The following is a 14300-nucleotide window of genomic DNA, read 5'->3' as shown; positions in this document are numbered from 1 at the left end:
TCGGGATGCGGCGGGGCCGGGCAGGGACGGCCGGCGGCTGTCCGCGGCGGGCGGCGAGGATGCGCCCGGGCCGGCGGCGGCAGTCGGCGGCGGGTCGGGCTGGTCTATCGTGGAGACTCTCTTTTTCTCAAGCGTCAGCCATCCGAGAAAGAATAGGTAGATCTGGAACTAAAAAAATAGAATTGCTAAAGTATGTTTTACAAAATACAAATGATAGAATTGCTAGCATCCAACATAAGCGGTAGCAAAGCAGATGCATGGATGAGGAATTAGATGTCCCGGGGCATAAAGAGCCACATGCAACCATCACGGACACCCTTGTAGTTGTACATGTAATGGTATCCTCGTGAGGGGATCATCGTGTCCAAGCATTGACGCAAACCTTGGCCTTCCTGGTGATGCGCGGCTCGTACAACTCGTTCTTTCCAACTGTACTCAACTTGGTTTTTTTCCCAATGCAAATTTTGAATTCCCCGGTGATGCAAAAATTGCTTTTCCAAGTGATCCACTGATTGACTTCTCCTGCGATGCACAACATGGCTATACCAGTGATATACGTCAAAACTTCCAAGGTCGTCTATCCTCACCAAGCATGCCACGGGGCTGGCTGGCTTTACATCGTGTTGTATGAAGTAGTAGATGTGGTTTCGCTCCACTTCACTCTGCGCGGGCCTTCTGGTGGCACCTCCATTGCCCGGGAGAATGTTGGTGATAAGAACAGGGCATTTTCACCCAACGTTGTCACCTCTGTCCACATGTATCCACCACAGGGTGTTGCGTCGAGCTTAAGCACCACGAAAAAGCGAGCCTCACATTGGTGTACTTTTGCGTAATCGGCCTGCAACGCCATCGTGAGCTTGCCATGCAACTCAAAAGATGTATCTGACGTGGTAGGCCACCCCAAGCTTGCGCTCATAAGGGCTGCTTTCTATGGGTATGATCGCGGCCGTGGTGACCACATGGGGATTGTCTTTGCGGGTACCGATTTGGAACTTGTACACTTGATGGTGCGCGAGGCCATAGAGCTCACCCTTGCAAAAAGCAATGTCCATGAACAACTTGTCATCGTCCGTCCCGCATCCTTGTGTTAGCCACCCATTGTCTGGAGAGCTAACCCTGCAAACCGCTAGTTTCAAATGTACCGTGATTGCGGCTAGGATACAACCCTCACCCGACCTCGAGTCGGGGTAATCGGAGAATATGATTTTCTGCACCTCACGGGTCCATGCTGATCTCGCCGCTGCCATACATGTGCATCCAACGATTCTTTGTTTGTTGGAGAGCGGAAGTTGGGCGCCAGAGGAGAGGTTGATGATCATGAGCTGGTTGTGCTTGGACACGGCTGCGACCCAGCCGCGGTTGTACGACCCGACTAACACTTTGTCTCTGGCGAACCACGGGAGCTGGACGCGCGTGGGCATGCCGCTCTCCAGGTCGAGAGCTCGCCTTCTCCGGTAGCCCTTGCGGTCGCTGCCTTGGGTGGTCCAAGGAAGGAGCACCGGGACGAGAGGCGGCGGTGCGATACGGCGCCACGACGTGCACACGCAGGCGAAGCGCGCGCGGTCAGGCGCGGACGATAGCCTATGGTAGACATCGGCGAGGTTGTCGTCGGGTAGATCGGACCATGACGGTCGTCGGATGCCGTCGCCGACGGACATTGCTTTGCTTTCTTCTCTCGCTCGTTGCCCGCGGTGGAATCACCACTGCCCGTGTGATTTAATTATTACCTACGCGATCGATCGATACGTCGTCAAATCGGTTCGGTGTTTCGAGGCACAACGGGGCGCGCACGACATGGAAGCAAGGACTTAATTCGGTTGCCAATCGGCGTAACACATAAGGAAGAGGTGATTCGGAGTCACCATCGGACAGCACTAGCTAGTATCTCGATGCAAAGTTGTTTTTGAATTCTATACTGTATCTTAGTAGAATCAATTACATACTCACGAGTCACGACAAACAGCGCACACGCCAATATCATTGTTTGCACCATGAAAATTCAAAATGAAGGCCGAGCTACAGGTAGCATTTTATTTGCAAATACCCCAAAATTTATATTTCAAAGTTTCAAAAATATCGAAACAAAGTTCTAGAGATAGCCAATGGTACATACTACAATGGTGTAAAATTTCAATACAAACTACTTCCTATTCTAGACTACACAAAAATAACAAATTCTAACAAATTGTATAGTGAATAGTGCACATTTCAAGACTATAAAATTTATTAGATTTTTTCAATTTCGTGTAGCTTAGAATAAAAGTTTGTTTACGTTGAGATTTTGCGCCATTCTAGCATACATCGTTGGCAACCCCTAGATTTTTGTTTCGTTTTAAAAAAAACTTTGAAATTTGAATTTTAAGTGTTTGGAAATAAAGAGCTAAAGCTCGGCCTCCAAAATGCCACGCTTGTTTACACCAACCATATATCTCGATCGACAACCTGGCCGAGAGGCTCCGTGCAACCTCTTTCCGCTTTAGATAACCACGTCTCTGCTAGGCAGCGTGTGGAATGGCTGAGAGCGGACCAAATGGATATATAATCCAAGCCGAGAACGGAGTTACGTGAACAGCCGTCTGATGGAAAACAACTTTCACGTTCGGTTCAGAGAGCACTTTTTCGTTGAGAATAAGTCCTTCCCTTTTGTGTGAATTCCCCAGCAGCGAATTAACAACTTGTGGGGCCCTATCTATTCAATCTCCCGAGCCCCAAGAAAACCGGCGGCCTACTCCTTTGCTTCAATACCACCTCTATCCTACACCCACCGTAATTGGTTCGTCAACCCAATTATGTAATGCAAGCGCCGCCAGCTGGGAACTCATTGTCTCCAGATCTTCGATTAGGTTTAGGGTTATTGCCTAGCTACTACGAATGACAGTTAATAAGCATAGTCCTTAGCTACTATGAATGGGGTGTTAACATTACAGTTCAACCGTAATCAAAGGGGTAGTTCAGAAAAGGGGGGTGAAAGGAGAGCTATCACATTCTGTTTGCCCACTGCAGCATCTTGTTCTTCTAGGATGCATTGTCGCCATGGCCGGTCTCAACTTCCACTAACAGAAAAATAGCTACCCGTGGCGCACCTTATTTTGCTACCCTTGGTGCACTACGGTGCGCCACGGCTAGCGCGCCACTGCTAATAGTTACCCGTGGGTCATGGCTAATGTACTTTACAGTGGCGCACCACACGGTATGCCTTGGGTATTTTTGTTGTCGGATGCTCAACGTCCTCAGGAGTTAGAGAGCAGCAGCATGGTCGGTCGTCGACGTTCATTAAAGGGGCAGTGCAGGGCATGGTCGGTCGCTGGCGTCCATGGCAGGACGTAGTACGCTGGCGTCCATGACAAGATGTGCGCTGATTGGAAAACAAAATGTTTTGCCATCTTAACGGAGCAAAAATATTTACACCCTTTTTCAAACCACCCTTCTTCAAACTTGCCACCGATATATACATGTATCATGTTTCGTTTTGTGCATTGATCTTCCTGTAAGGAAAAGAAAATGATATATAGAAGCAAATATATTTTATGACCCATCTTTCTCTTGCGAGGTACTTCAGCATTTAAAACAGAAGGCGACAAAAAGGAAATCTCAGCTTTAGAGAGAGGGAGATTTTGGAACGAGCTTTATTAGTTTATTGTATTCTTGCAGCAAAGCCGTAGGTACCATTTATATACGACGGAATCCCTCTTGCTCCTCGATCGATCCATTGTAGCAGCAAAGCAATACCAACAATCACCACGGAAAAACCGAACCTCAACCTTGACCATGGCTGGAGACCAGCAACCAATGGCGCGCGCCGGCGGAGGACGCCTCCTTTGCTGGAGCTTCCTGGCTGTGGCCGCCGTAGCCGTCATTGCCATCATCGTCTTGCTCGTGATCCAATACATCCACCCGACGCCACCGCGCTACTTTTTTTTCGATAAAGGAGCATCGCTCCAGCCTCTGCATCAATAGATGCACACGGCTTTCTTTATTAAAACTCAAGTGTCAATTCACCATAAACCATCCTCACTTATTACAATCACTGAGACTCTAAATTCGAAACAGAAATAACCAGGCCACAAAAAGTCTAATAGAAAGGCTATGCATTTGCTATTCTATTAAGATGTCGCCACCCAGTAGCCTGGAAATAGAAGTCCTGAACAACCCGTAGCATCCGGTTGCATCCAATAACCATAGCCTCCCGCTGCTCCATAGGGAGGAGCAACGCCCATTGCTGAATTGAATGAGCAGCTCGCCGGATAACCTGCAAAAAATTAGTCCCACTTTGTTTGTTAAAGATCATATCATTTCTAGTCCTCCAAATAGCCCAACATAGGGCCGAAACACCTATTCGAATTTTTTGTTTATCCTCGTTCCTCACTCCATTAAGCCATCTACCAAACATATTAGTAGTATTAGCTGGCGGAGGAATATTGTAAGTAAGATACATCATACGCCATATTATTTGTGCAAACGGGCAATGAACGAATAAATGATTCACAGTTTCCATGGAATCACAAAAACAACATTTTTGACAACCATTCCACTTCCGTTTAGCTAAATTATCCTTAGTCAAAAGCACCTTATTATTAAGGAACCACATAAAGATTTTTATCTTCAAAGGAATCTTCAACTTCCATAAATACTTACGAAGGTAAACAGTATGCCCATTCATCAAATCAAGATACATAGACTTAACTGTAAACGTACCCGACTCATTTAGTTTCCAAACAAACTTATCCGATTCAGATGTTAAATTGATTGTAATTAATCTTTGGCATAGTTGTAACCACTGCAGCCACTTATTATCATTCAATCCTCTTCTAAATGTAATATTAATAGGTTGCGTAGCAAACACAGTCGACACTAACACATTCTTATGCTGAATAATATTGTACAACGCCGGATATTGGTGAGATAAAGGCGTATCACCCAACCACACATCTTCCCAAAACCTCACAGAATTTCCATCCCCTACTTTAAAACAACCTCTCTTAAAGAAATCCGCTTTGACATGCATAAGACCCTTCCAGAAGGGTGAGTCAGTTGGTTTAACCTCAACTTGAGCTAAAGTTTTGTTTTTAATATACTTGTTATATAAGAGCTGTTGCCACATACCCTCCTCTGTAAGGAGTTTAAACAACCATTTACTCAACAAACATCTATTCTTCAATTCCAAAACCTCAATCCCCAATCCCCCTTGATCCTTTGGTCTACACAGAATACTCCATTTAGATAACCTATACTTCTTCTTATGCTCATCAGATTGCCAGAAAAAATTAGATCTATAAAAATCCAGCCTTTTTCTCACCCCAATTGGGATTTCCAAGAAGGATAGCATAAACATTGGCAGACTTGTAAGAACCGAATTAATTAGAACCAATCTATCACCGTACGATAGCAATTTACTACGCCAACACCCTAATTTAGAGGCAAACCGATTTTCAATGGGATTCCATTTTGCATTCCGCAAAGTTCTATAGTGTACTGGAATTCCCAAGTATTTTAGGGGTAGAGTTCCTGACTCACATCCAAAAATGTGTCTGTATTGATCCTCCATATCTTTTGCCTTACCAAATGTAAAGATTTCACTCTTGTGGAAATTAATTTTCAGACCCGATAATTGTTCAAAGATGCATAGAATCAATTTCATATTAACGGCCTTAGCAATATTATGTTCCAAAAACAGGATTGTGTCATCAGCATATTGTAAAATGGAAATTCCTCCATCAATAAGGTGCGGTAACAAACTTCCCACTTTACCTACCTCCTTCGCTCTATCAATAAGAATCGCTAACATATCAGCGACAATATTAAAAAGTATTGGGGATAAAGGATCTTCCTGTCTTAAGCCTTTCCTAGTTTGAAAATTATGTCCAATCGCATCATTCACTCTTATACCCACACTCCCACCTTGTACAAATTGCTTTATCCTATCACACCAAATTGGATCAAAGCCCTTCATACGAAGAACTTGTTGCAAAAAGGGCCATTTAACCTTATCATACGCCTTTTCAAAGTCAATTTTAAAAATAACCCCATCTAGTTTCTTTCTATGCATTTCATGTATTGTCTCATGAAGTACCACAACCCCTTCTAAAATGTGTCTTCCAGGAATAAAAGCCGTCTGAGAAGGTCTGATGACTTTTTGAGCTACCTCCGAAATACGATTAGTAGCAACTTTAGTGAAAATTTTAAAGCTCACATTAAGTAAGCAAATTGGTCTATATTGTTGAATCTGAGTTGCATTTTCCTTTTTCGGTAATAAAGTAATCACCCCAAAGTTCAATTTATAAAGCGGAAGTTCCCCTTTCTGAAAGCTCTCAAATAAAGCCAACAGATCAAACTTAATAACCCCCAAAAAATGTTGATAAAACTCCGCAGGAAAACCATCTGGTCCCGGGGACTTATTATGTTCCATTTGAAAAATAGCATCATGAACCTCCTCCATCGAGAAATTCTTAATTAACACTTGATTCTCCTCCGCTGACAATTGCGGAATATCTTGAACTATGCTCTCATCTAGCACAACCGAACTAGGCTCAGGATTACCGAAAAGTTTTTTATAGTATTCCGAAATATAAACCCTTAAATTATCATCACCTACAATGGTTCCCTCATCTTGTTCCAGTTGATAAATTTTCTTTTTCCTGTGCTTACCATTAGCTATAAGGTGAAAATATTTGGTATTATCTCCCCCTTCCTGAATATATTTTACTTTTGCCCTTTGAGCCCACTTGATCTCTTCATCTCGTCGAAGTTTATTTAACTTTTCATTAGCTACCTTTAGCTCATTACACTCCCCTTGAGATAACGGTATCACTTCCGCTTTAATATCTAACATATCTATAATGCTCAAAAGTTTCTCCTTCTCCTTCTTATATTTTCCACTCAAATTTTTTGCCCAACCCCGTAGAAAGCGTCGCAAATGTCTTATTTTATTTTGCCAAGTTTGAATTGGGCTTTTTCCAATGGGGCCGGCTGCCCATTCCGCAGCAATGAGCTCATCGAACCCCTCTTGTTCGAGCCATGCCAACTCAAAAGAGAACCTCGGTTTTTTACCTAAATGTGCCTGGATCCCCGCATCAATCAAAAGCGGAGTATGATCAGAACCCGAGCGTGTCAAAGCCCTGACAGTGACTAAAGGAAATTTCTGTTCCCATTCCACACTCGCAAGAACCCTGTCCAATTTTTCATAAGTAGGTGTCTGTCTTCTACTAGCCCAAGTAAATTGCCGGCCCGATAACGCAATTTCTCTCAAATTCAAATTTTCAATAATCGCATTAAAAATAAAAGGCCATCGAGGATTAAAGTTATCATTGCTTTTATCCTCTGGTTTCCTCGGAATATTAAAATCCCCGGCTAATAACATTGGTATTGTTTCTGATTCACAAGTCCTTACCAATTCTGCAAGGAACTCATATTTATTTTTATCTTTAGCCGCCCCATACACCGGCACTAGAAGCCATTGAAACCCATCTATTTTCGATGTAATGGACAGCTTGACACAATAATCTCCACTATCTACTCTATTTACCACCAAAGTAGTTGTATTAATCCCTACCAAAATGCCACCCGATCTCCCATGTGGTGGCAAACAAAACCAAGCAAAAATTTTACCCGCAGCCAACTCCCTTAAAAAATGAACCTCAAAATTAGATCTGCCTGTTTCTAGCAAGGCAATAAAATCCAGGTCATACTCCCTGATCGATTCCTTTACAAAGAAATGTTTTCCCGGGTCTCGAAATCCTTCACTGTTCCATGTCATTCCTTTAAGATTTGTCATTGTAATTTTGATGGTTTAAATCTAACTCGATTACTCCTCCTAACATTTTCTTTATCATAAGACTTTTTTTTCGAGTCTTTCTCTCCCTAGTAATAACTTTAGGAATCTCTATATTCTCGTCACTCCAAAACTCCTCTTCTGCTTCTAAATCATCACACAAATCAGAAGCACGGGAAACCAGCAAACAGTTTTGTGACCGTGTATCAGTACCTTTTAATAAAGTGATTGATCTTTGTTTTTCAAAATCTTTTATCAGCTTGGCAGATTTAATACACTCGGAAAGGGATACACCTAACGAAACCCCCAAGATCCTAGCATCATCAATTATTTGGTCATCCGCGAAAGAAGTAATAGAGGTTGGTTTTATTGTTGACATACCTATCACTGGCGTTTCCGCACGCTTTGTTGCTAGCATCGTCGCCCTCTCCATTTGCGTCATATCCGCATTATGTTGAGCCCGCAATCTTCCACTCGACCGCACCTCGCGCTTTGCCTCCTCTTGAATCCCCCCGAATGCAACTATCTGCTCATAAGTGTGCTGCAAAGTTTTCGACCCACGCGTCTGCAACTCAGATTTGGCAAATCCAGGGGACATACTTCCCTGTTCATCACAAAGTTTAGTCGAAAAAACAGAATCACCATCATATACTGCAGCAGGAAAATGCACTGGGCTTTTCACCTTAGATATACTTGATGGAGTGGTCATAGACGTGCCCAGCTGCATGGCCTTGGGGGAAGTGCCATGCATACCAGGCTGCTGCATTCCCGAACGACCATGGCCTGCTGTCTCGGCGCGCATACTAGCAGCGCCAACGGATCGGGCGCCCGGCGCCAGAGCCACCCTGCCCGCCTCTGCATGCCTCGAGGGTACCGCTACATGCGCGCGCGGCGTAGTGCACACGATCGACGTGCTAGCCAACACCGCTCCGATCTTCTCACTTTCTCTCTTACCCATCTGGTTCTCTGCAATATGCTGCATAATTTTTGGTGCACTAACAACAGTGTGAGGCATACACTCGCCAACACTGTCCGCCACCTCGCTGAAAGAATTGAACAAAAATTTTGGATTTAAACACAAGCTATTTGAATCAAATAAAAAATTATTATTAACACCATCTGGGCTGTCATACCTAGTTACTTGAGGATTGGACCGCATCATATCATTCGTCCCCACTGCCTTATCATTCAATTGTGGTGAAGAGCTAGCACCATTCTTATTTTCCTCATTCTCCCCCACATTCTTATTCCTCTTATTATTTCTATCCAAATCATCCTTCTTCTGATTATTAGGACCCTGAGGATCATCATCCCCACCATCACCTGGAGCCTCTGACATAGTCACATCTGAAGGGACAACATGCTTTCCCCCTTCCACTTCAAATCTCAATCTGAAGAACTCATTTTTAATTTTAAGATCCCAAGTATCCGGTATGAGAGTGGTATCCAAACAAGTAATAAACATCCGAAGCACATTATACTGTCGAGTAAAAGCTATATCAACCTCCTTAGTTTTCCCAAACACATCCCCAAGTGCCCCAAGAGAAAGATAATCATCCAACGCAACTGGTGGTAAGCCATGCACTCTCACCCAGACATCCTCCGGCGCCCAAACTGGCTCAACATCCTTCTTCCAGAAATCAAAAGACAGAATGATGCTCGAATCCGGCACATGAAAGCGCCCAAAGTGTTGGACTCGCACTAGCTCAACCTTACTTGGGAAATTTACCTTAAACACATGCTGCTCAACTTGTTCCACTTCCCATTGATATGCACTATCTGGTACAACCCACTGCAAATGAGTAATGAGCTGTGCTATAGAGAGAGTACCACCAGACACCTCCACTCTACCCAAGCGCGTATTCTCGACCCTAGGCCGAACAGAAGAAGAAATAGGGAACTCCCAAAATGCCAAATCAGGATGTCCCATTCCATACATTGCTAACCTCGGTCTAGGAGCCTTATGTAACGGGCAATCTTTAGTAGCATGGTCAGGTTTCTGACAACAGTCACAGAGAATAACCTGACAATCGTTCAAGAAATGACCATGTTATCTACACCGAAAACAGCTAGGACCCTTCTTATTATTTGCAGCTACAAAATCAGCTTCACTCATACCTTCAACGTGTATCACAGGATCTTTACTTCCAATCCCAGCAACAGCTAACATAACCTCCTCAGGTCGCAGTGATTGAGTCACAGAATTTGGAGTAGACTGTACCGGCTGAGGCCTTGCAAACCCCGGCTGCCTTACCAGATTTGGCGTCGGCTGCGAGCTACTATTATTCATAGGCTGCTCACAGTTCAGAAATTCAGGTCTTCCGGCGAGCTGTTTAGCCAAAGCCTTTGCCGCCTCTGCAACTAATTTCTGCTGAAAGTCTGACAAAGTCGGCACCGTGGCAGCATACCCGCCATTGGAACCCCTAGCAGCAGTACTATTATTTGGAACAAAACGACGAGAATTGTAATTGTTGTACCCATAGTTGCGTCGCCCGTCGTGCTGATTGTTAAAGCCATTGTGATACCGCCGGTCACCGCGGTCACCGCCATTGTTTGGGCGCGACGGGCCAGCCCGGAAGACACCGTCGCCGAAGACATTGGACTGGTCCCCTGCATCCGCTCCGGTGCCCGCCGTGCCGCTAGGCCCCCCGTGGAAGAAGTTGCTCCCACGGCCAGCACCAAAAACATCTTGCCACCCCGCACCACCGCGTCCTCCCGGTGGACGACCCCGGTTGGGTTGCCCGCCGCCTCGATTCGCCATCGTCAGATCAGAGCGCGACGGCGAGATAGAAGGCAACGGCGGCGAAACGATGATGGTGCGTGCCAAAACTGTTGTGTTAAACCCTAGCCAACACCGAGTCCTTTGGCAAAGCGTGGGATCCTATCCAGATCAGGATCGATCGAACGCTCGAGGCCCATACGACCAGAGACATCGCGATCAGAGAAAACCTCGTACCCGACGGAGCCCATACGGCCCGTTTGCAAATTTTTTGAATTTTGAACGCACAGATCATCCCGTCGTCTCTGCCGAGATTCAAATCCCGCCGACGGCCATACTCGACGCCGGCGAGACCACTGCATCTTCCTATATCGTCTCTGGACCAAGATCCACTCAGCAGGATCGAAAGATTCTAGACAAAAAGTCGTCGGTGACATTACCGGCGTCTTGCACCTGTTCATCTTCTCCGTCTCTGTCAATGGAGATGACCGAGACATAGAACGGAAGGGAGAGGTTGATGATGGCGTACCTGGTCTGAGCTGCAGCGCCGCCGCCCGCTGTCGCAGCCTCTTCTGCTCCCGCCGGTGTACAGCAGACAACGACGCCGCCGAGAGATCGCGTCCGGCATCCTCCACCGGCGTGCAGTATGAAGCCGAAGACTGCGTCGCCTCCGCTGTTGACTCGTCGTCCGAGTCATCTTCCGGCGAGATCGCCCAGTATGACGCTCGGTGTTGAGTCTCGGAGCCCGCTGTGGGGCAGGGTGTGCCTGGCACGTGGCACCGCCGTGGAGGTGGCCTACCATGGCGTCGCGCTCGGGTATGGGGCCACCGGCGAGGAGGCTTGCGTCCGTCCGTGGGAGCTTTGGATGGTGCGGAAGACGACGGTGCTGGCGGGGAGGATCGGGGTGGGTCCCTTGCCGGAGTTCGTGGTGGAAGGTCTGGTCGCAGACAGGCTGCGTTGGGTTCAGGGTGTTCGACGTCACGCTCCGGATCCCATCAACCAGACAGGACGGTGCCAAGGGGGACGGTGACGGGAAGTTCGCATCGTGCACGGCGAGGTGAGGCCGCGACGGCAAGGCTGATGCATGCGACATGCACTACTCTTAATAATTTTGTCATGCACTTGTAGTTTTTTTTTTTTGACAATTAGTACCACATATATTTATTGTAATAAATAGTATATGGTAGAGATACACGAGCTCCCCGCAAAAAAAAAAGAGATACACGAGCTGACTAAAACGATTACAAAGCAAATTCTAAAAGATACTAGCAAATTTTTAAGTTCTTCAAAAATCTTTCTTCTTCTAGGATTCAATCTTTTACTCTCCTGAAGATAGGTAAAGATATATAACGAACCATAAACTCGTAAATACCGATGTAGGTTCTCCTTGTAATTTTAATTAGTAGTACCCTAAACATTATTTTACTAGAAGGGATTTCTTTAGCACCTGCTCATGTGTACACCTTATCCATACGTACCACACATTCGCGTTGCCCAGTCGAGGGTTAAGTAAAGAAGCTGACAATGATTTGCAGCATACAAGGGATACAAAAGTTCACTCCTAGACCGCAGATTGTCGAATCAATATACAGTTTAGAGTAAAAGCGGTCGCTCTGTTCCTTATATTTACCCCCCTGGATTAAGTGGTTAAGTATGATTTTTCCTCTTCCCGCTACCCACTGAACTTCTTCCCAATTGCACCGATGCCGCCTATTGCAACCCTAACACACTCCGGCGTCCTCCATGGTTGGATTATCCCGCCGTCCGTCCCCTCCACCGATAGAGAGTGACGGCTCAATATAAACTGATGGAATTCAATTTTGTTCAAGCAATTATGCTCCACAATAATGGTAAGAAAGCTACCAAAAATGTGATTAAAGCACACACTAGAATAAGTAGGCTACCCTATAGCATGTATGTCTAAATAAATTGTGCACGCAGTTCGGTTATTAATTGATAACTCTGCAGGACGGAGAAGCCACATGGAACCAAGAGGACCGTTCCCTACGTACAACCCTACCGACCCAATCCTCTCCACCTCGTCTCCGTCACCGGCTCTCAACTTGCTGCTACCCGAGTAGCCACGATGGCACGAGTAATACACTGTGTTTCCCTTCATATGGCCACCAGCCTCCACCGCCTTGGAGCAAGTTGGGCTTACGAACAAGGCGTAGTCACCCAGGCTCATCACCTCTTCCCACATATAGTCATCATGATCGTCACTAACCAGGAAAAACACTTTGAAGAAAGGCCCGAGGTCATGCTGCCATTTAGCCACAACTGCGATAGATGGCTTGCCATGTAGATCGACAATGTAGCTGCCGCGTATCTGTTTCTTGCGCTCCCGTATGGGCATCCACATGTTCACGCTGTCTCTCATTCCAATGTCGAACTGTTCGCCCAATTGTTGTGCACCAATGACCATTGGTGCACCGTCATCATTTACGCCGATGTCAAACTTGAACAGCTTAAGCATCGTTCTTTCCTTAGAGACACAATCCGATGCTTCGAAATTGTCACCACAAAGGCCATAGAGCTCTTCACCGCAGAAAGCAATGTCGGTGAGCTCCTCCATGGAAGGCCCTCGTGTCGATGTCCAGCCGCCGTCCGGTCGGCCAACTCTGTACATTGCAATGTTTAATCTGTTAGTGGTGATGGCGGCCAAGATGCAGTTGCTCGAGGTCGGGGCCTCCGAGAAGACGATTTTGCACACCTGGAAGTCAAACCCAGTCTTCAGCTGAAGCGTAGCTGCCGTATCTGAAAAGAGGTTCTTGATCACAAGCTTGTGGTTGCCGATGGCGGCGATCCAGCCGCCATCGTAGGAACCGACGATCCGCTTGTACCAAAGGTCCCAAGGCACGTTGAAGTAAAAGCGCCCACCATCCTCGGGGTTGTACAGACGCTCCGACATGGGGCCGACGGATTTGTGCGGCGGCGAGATCAGCAGCAACGGGACGGTGGGCTCTGCAGGGTGCCGTGATGCCAGGCTGCGCCACGATCTGCAGACAGCGGCGATGCGCACCCGGTCGCGCAGCGAGACTTTGAGGCGGACCATCGCGAGTACTTCGTCGGCAAGCTTTGACCATGGTGGCGGTGACAAGGACGGTTTTCCCTCGATGCTTCCGTCGGCGGCCGTCATTATCAGCAGCGACGTCGTTCCTGTAGTTTACCGTGTAGGTGTCTGTTTTTGCGGCTGTGTCTCTCTAGATAGTAATGTACACGGTACTTTCTGTGATCTTCTGGACTTCTATAGTCGACAAACATATATGTATAGTGTGCATAGGGCTGGAATTTGGGAACACACAGGAAGCCTAGCTAGCGTAATCCTTGACGGAATCATACAACAAGCAAGGAAACCTACTTGGCACGACGTGCGGCTTGCCAGATAGCTTGTGTTTTTACTTCTTTCAGATTCCTTCCAAAAAAAAAAATTGTATAGGTTTAAATAATTATTAATCGATCTATACGTTTTGTATAAGCAAGGAAACCCTACTTGGAACGCCATGTTGGGTTTAAGCACGATGGTATGTCGTGTCTAGCAGGGACTCTGCCCAAGCCCAAGTCCTATAAATACATGTAAAAACCCCCCGTAAACCCTAGTCCAAAAATAAGAAATAAAATCCCAGGTCCGACACGAGCCTGTAGCAATCCAATCTCTGTGATGCGTGCGTGAGTAGTGTTGTTCTCCTCGTGATTTCTGTGTGCAAATATTGATCAAGGTTGACATGCCAGAATAAAATCCAAAAAGCTCATCGATCCCAAGGAGTGCAGATCCATAATAGGCATATAGAGATTATTATACGCCAAGTAACA

The 14300-nt window shown here is 46.1% G+C and overlaps 2 protein-coding genes across 2 annotated transcripts; both read right to left on the bottom strand.

The window, feature by feature from the left end:
- Window positions 1-869: 869 nt before the first annotated feature.
- LOC127340509 (uncharacterized) lies at window positions 870-1658 on the bottom strand. The gene has a single exon (XM_051366252.1). The coding sequence runs from the start codon at window positions 1656-1658 to the stop codon at window positions 870-872; it is 789 nt and encodes a 262-aa protein (XP_051222212.1).
- A 10729-nt stretch (window positions 1659-12387) lies between these two features.
- On the bottom strand, window positions 12388-13542 carry LOC127340508 (uncharacterized). The gene has a single exon (XM_051366251.1). The coding sequence runs from the start codon at window positions 13540-13542 to the stop codon at window positions 12388-12390; it is 1155 nt and encodes a 384-aa protein (XP_051222211.1).
- Between the last annotated feature and the right edge of the window lie 758 nt (window positions 13543-14300).

The sequence above is a fragment of the Lolium perenne genome, chromosome 3 (genome assembly GCF_019359855.2).
Source record: "Lolium perenne isolate Kyuss_39 chromosome 3, Kyuss_2.0, whole genome shotgun sequence".
NCBI lineage: Eukaryota > Viridiplantae > Streptophyta > Magnoliopsida > Poales > Poaceae > Lolium > Lolium perenne.
The sequence above is the reverse complement of the archived record's forward strand: the minus strand, read 5'-3'. Positions and strand labels throughout refer to the sequence as shown.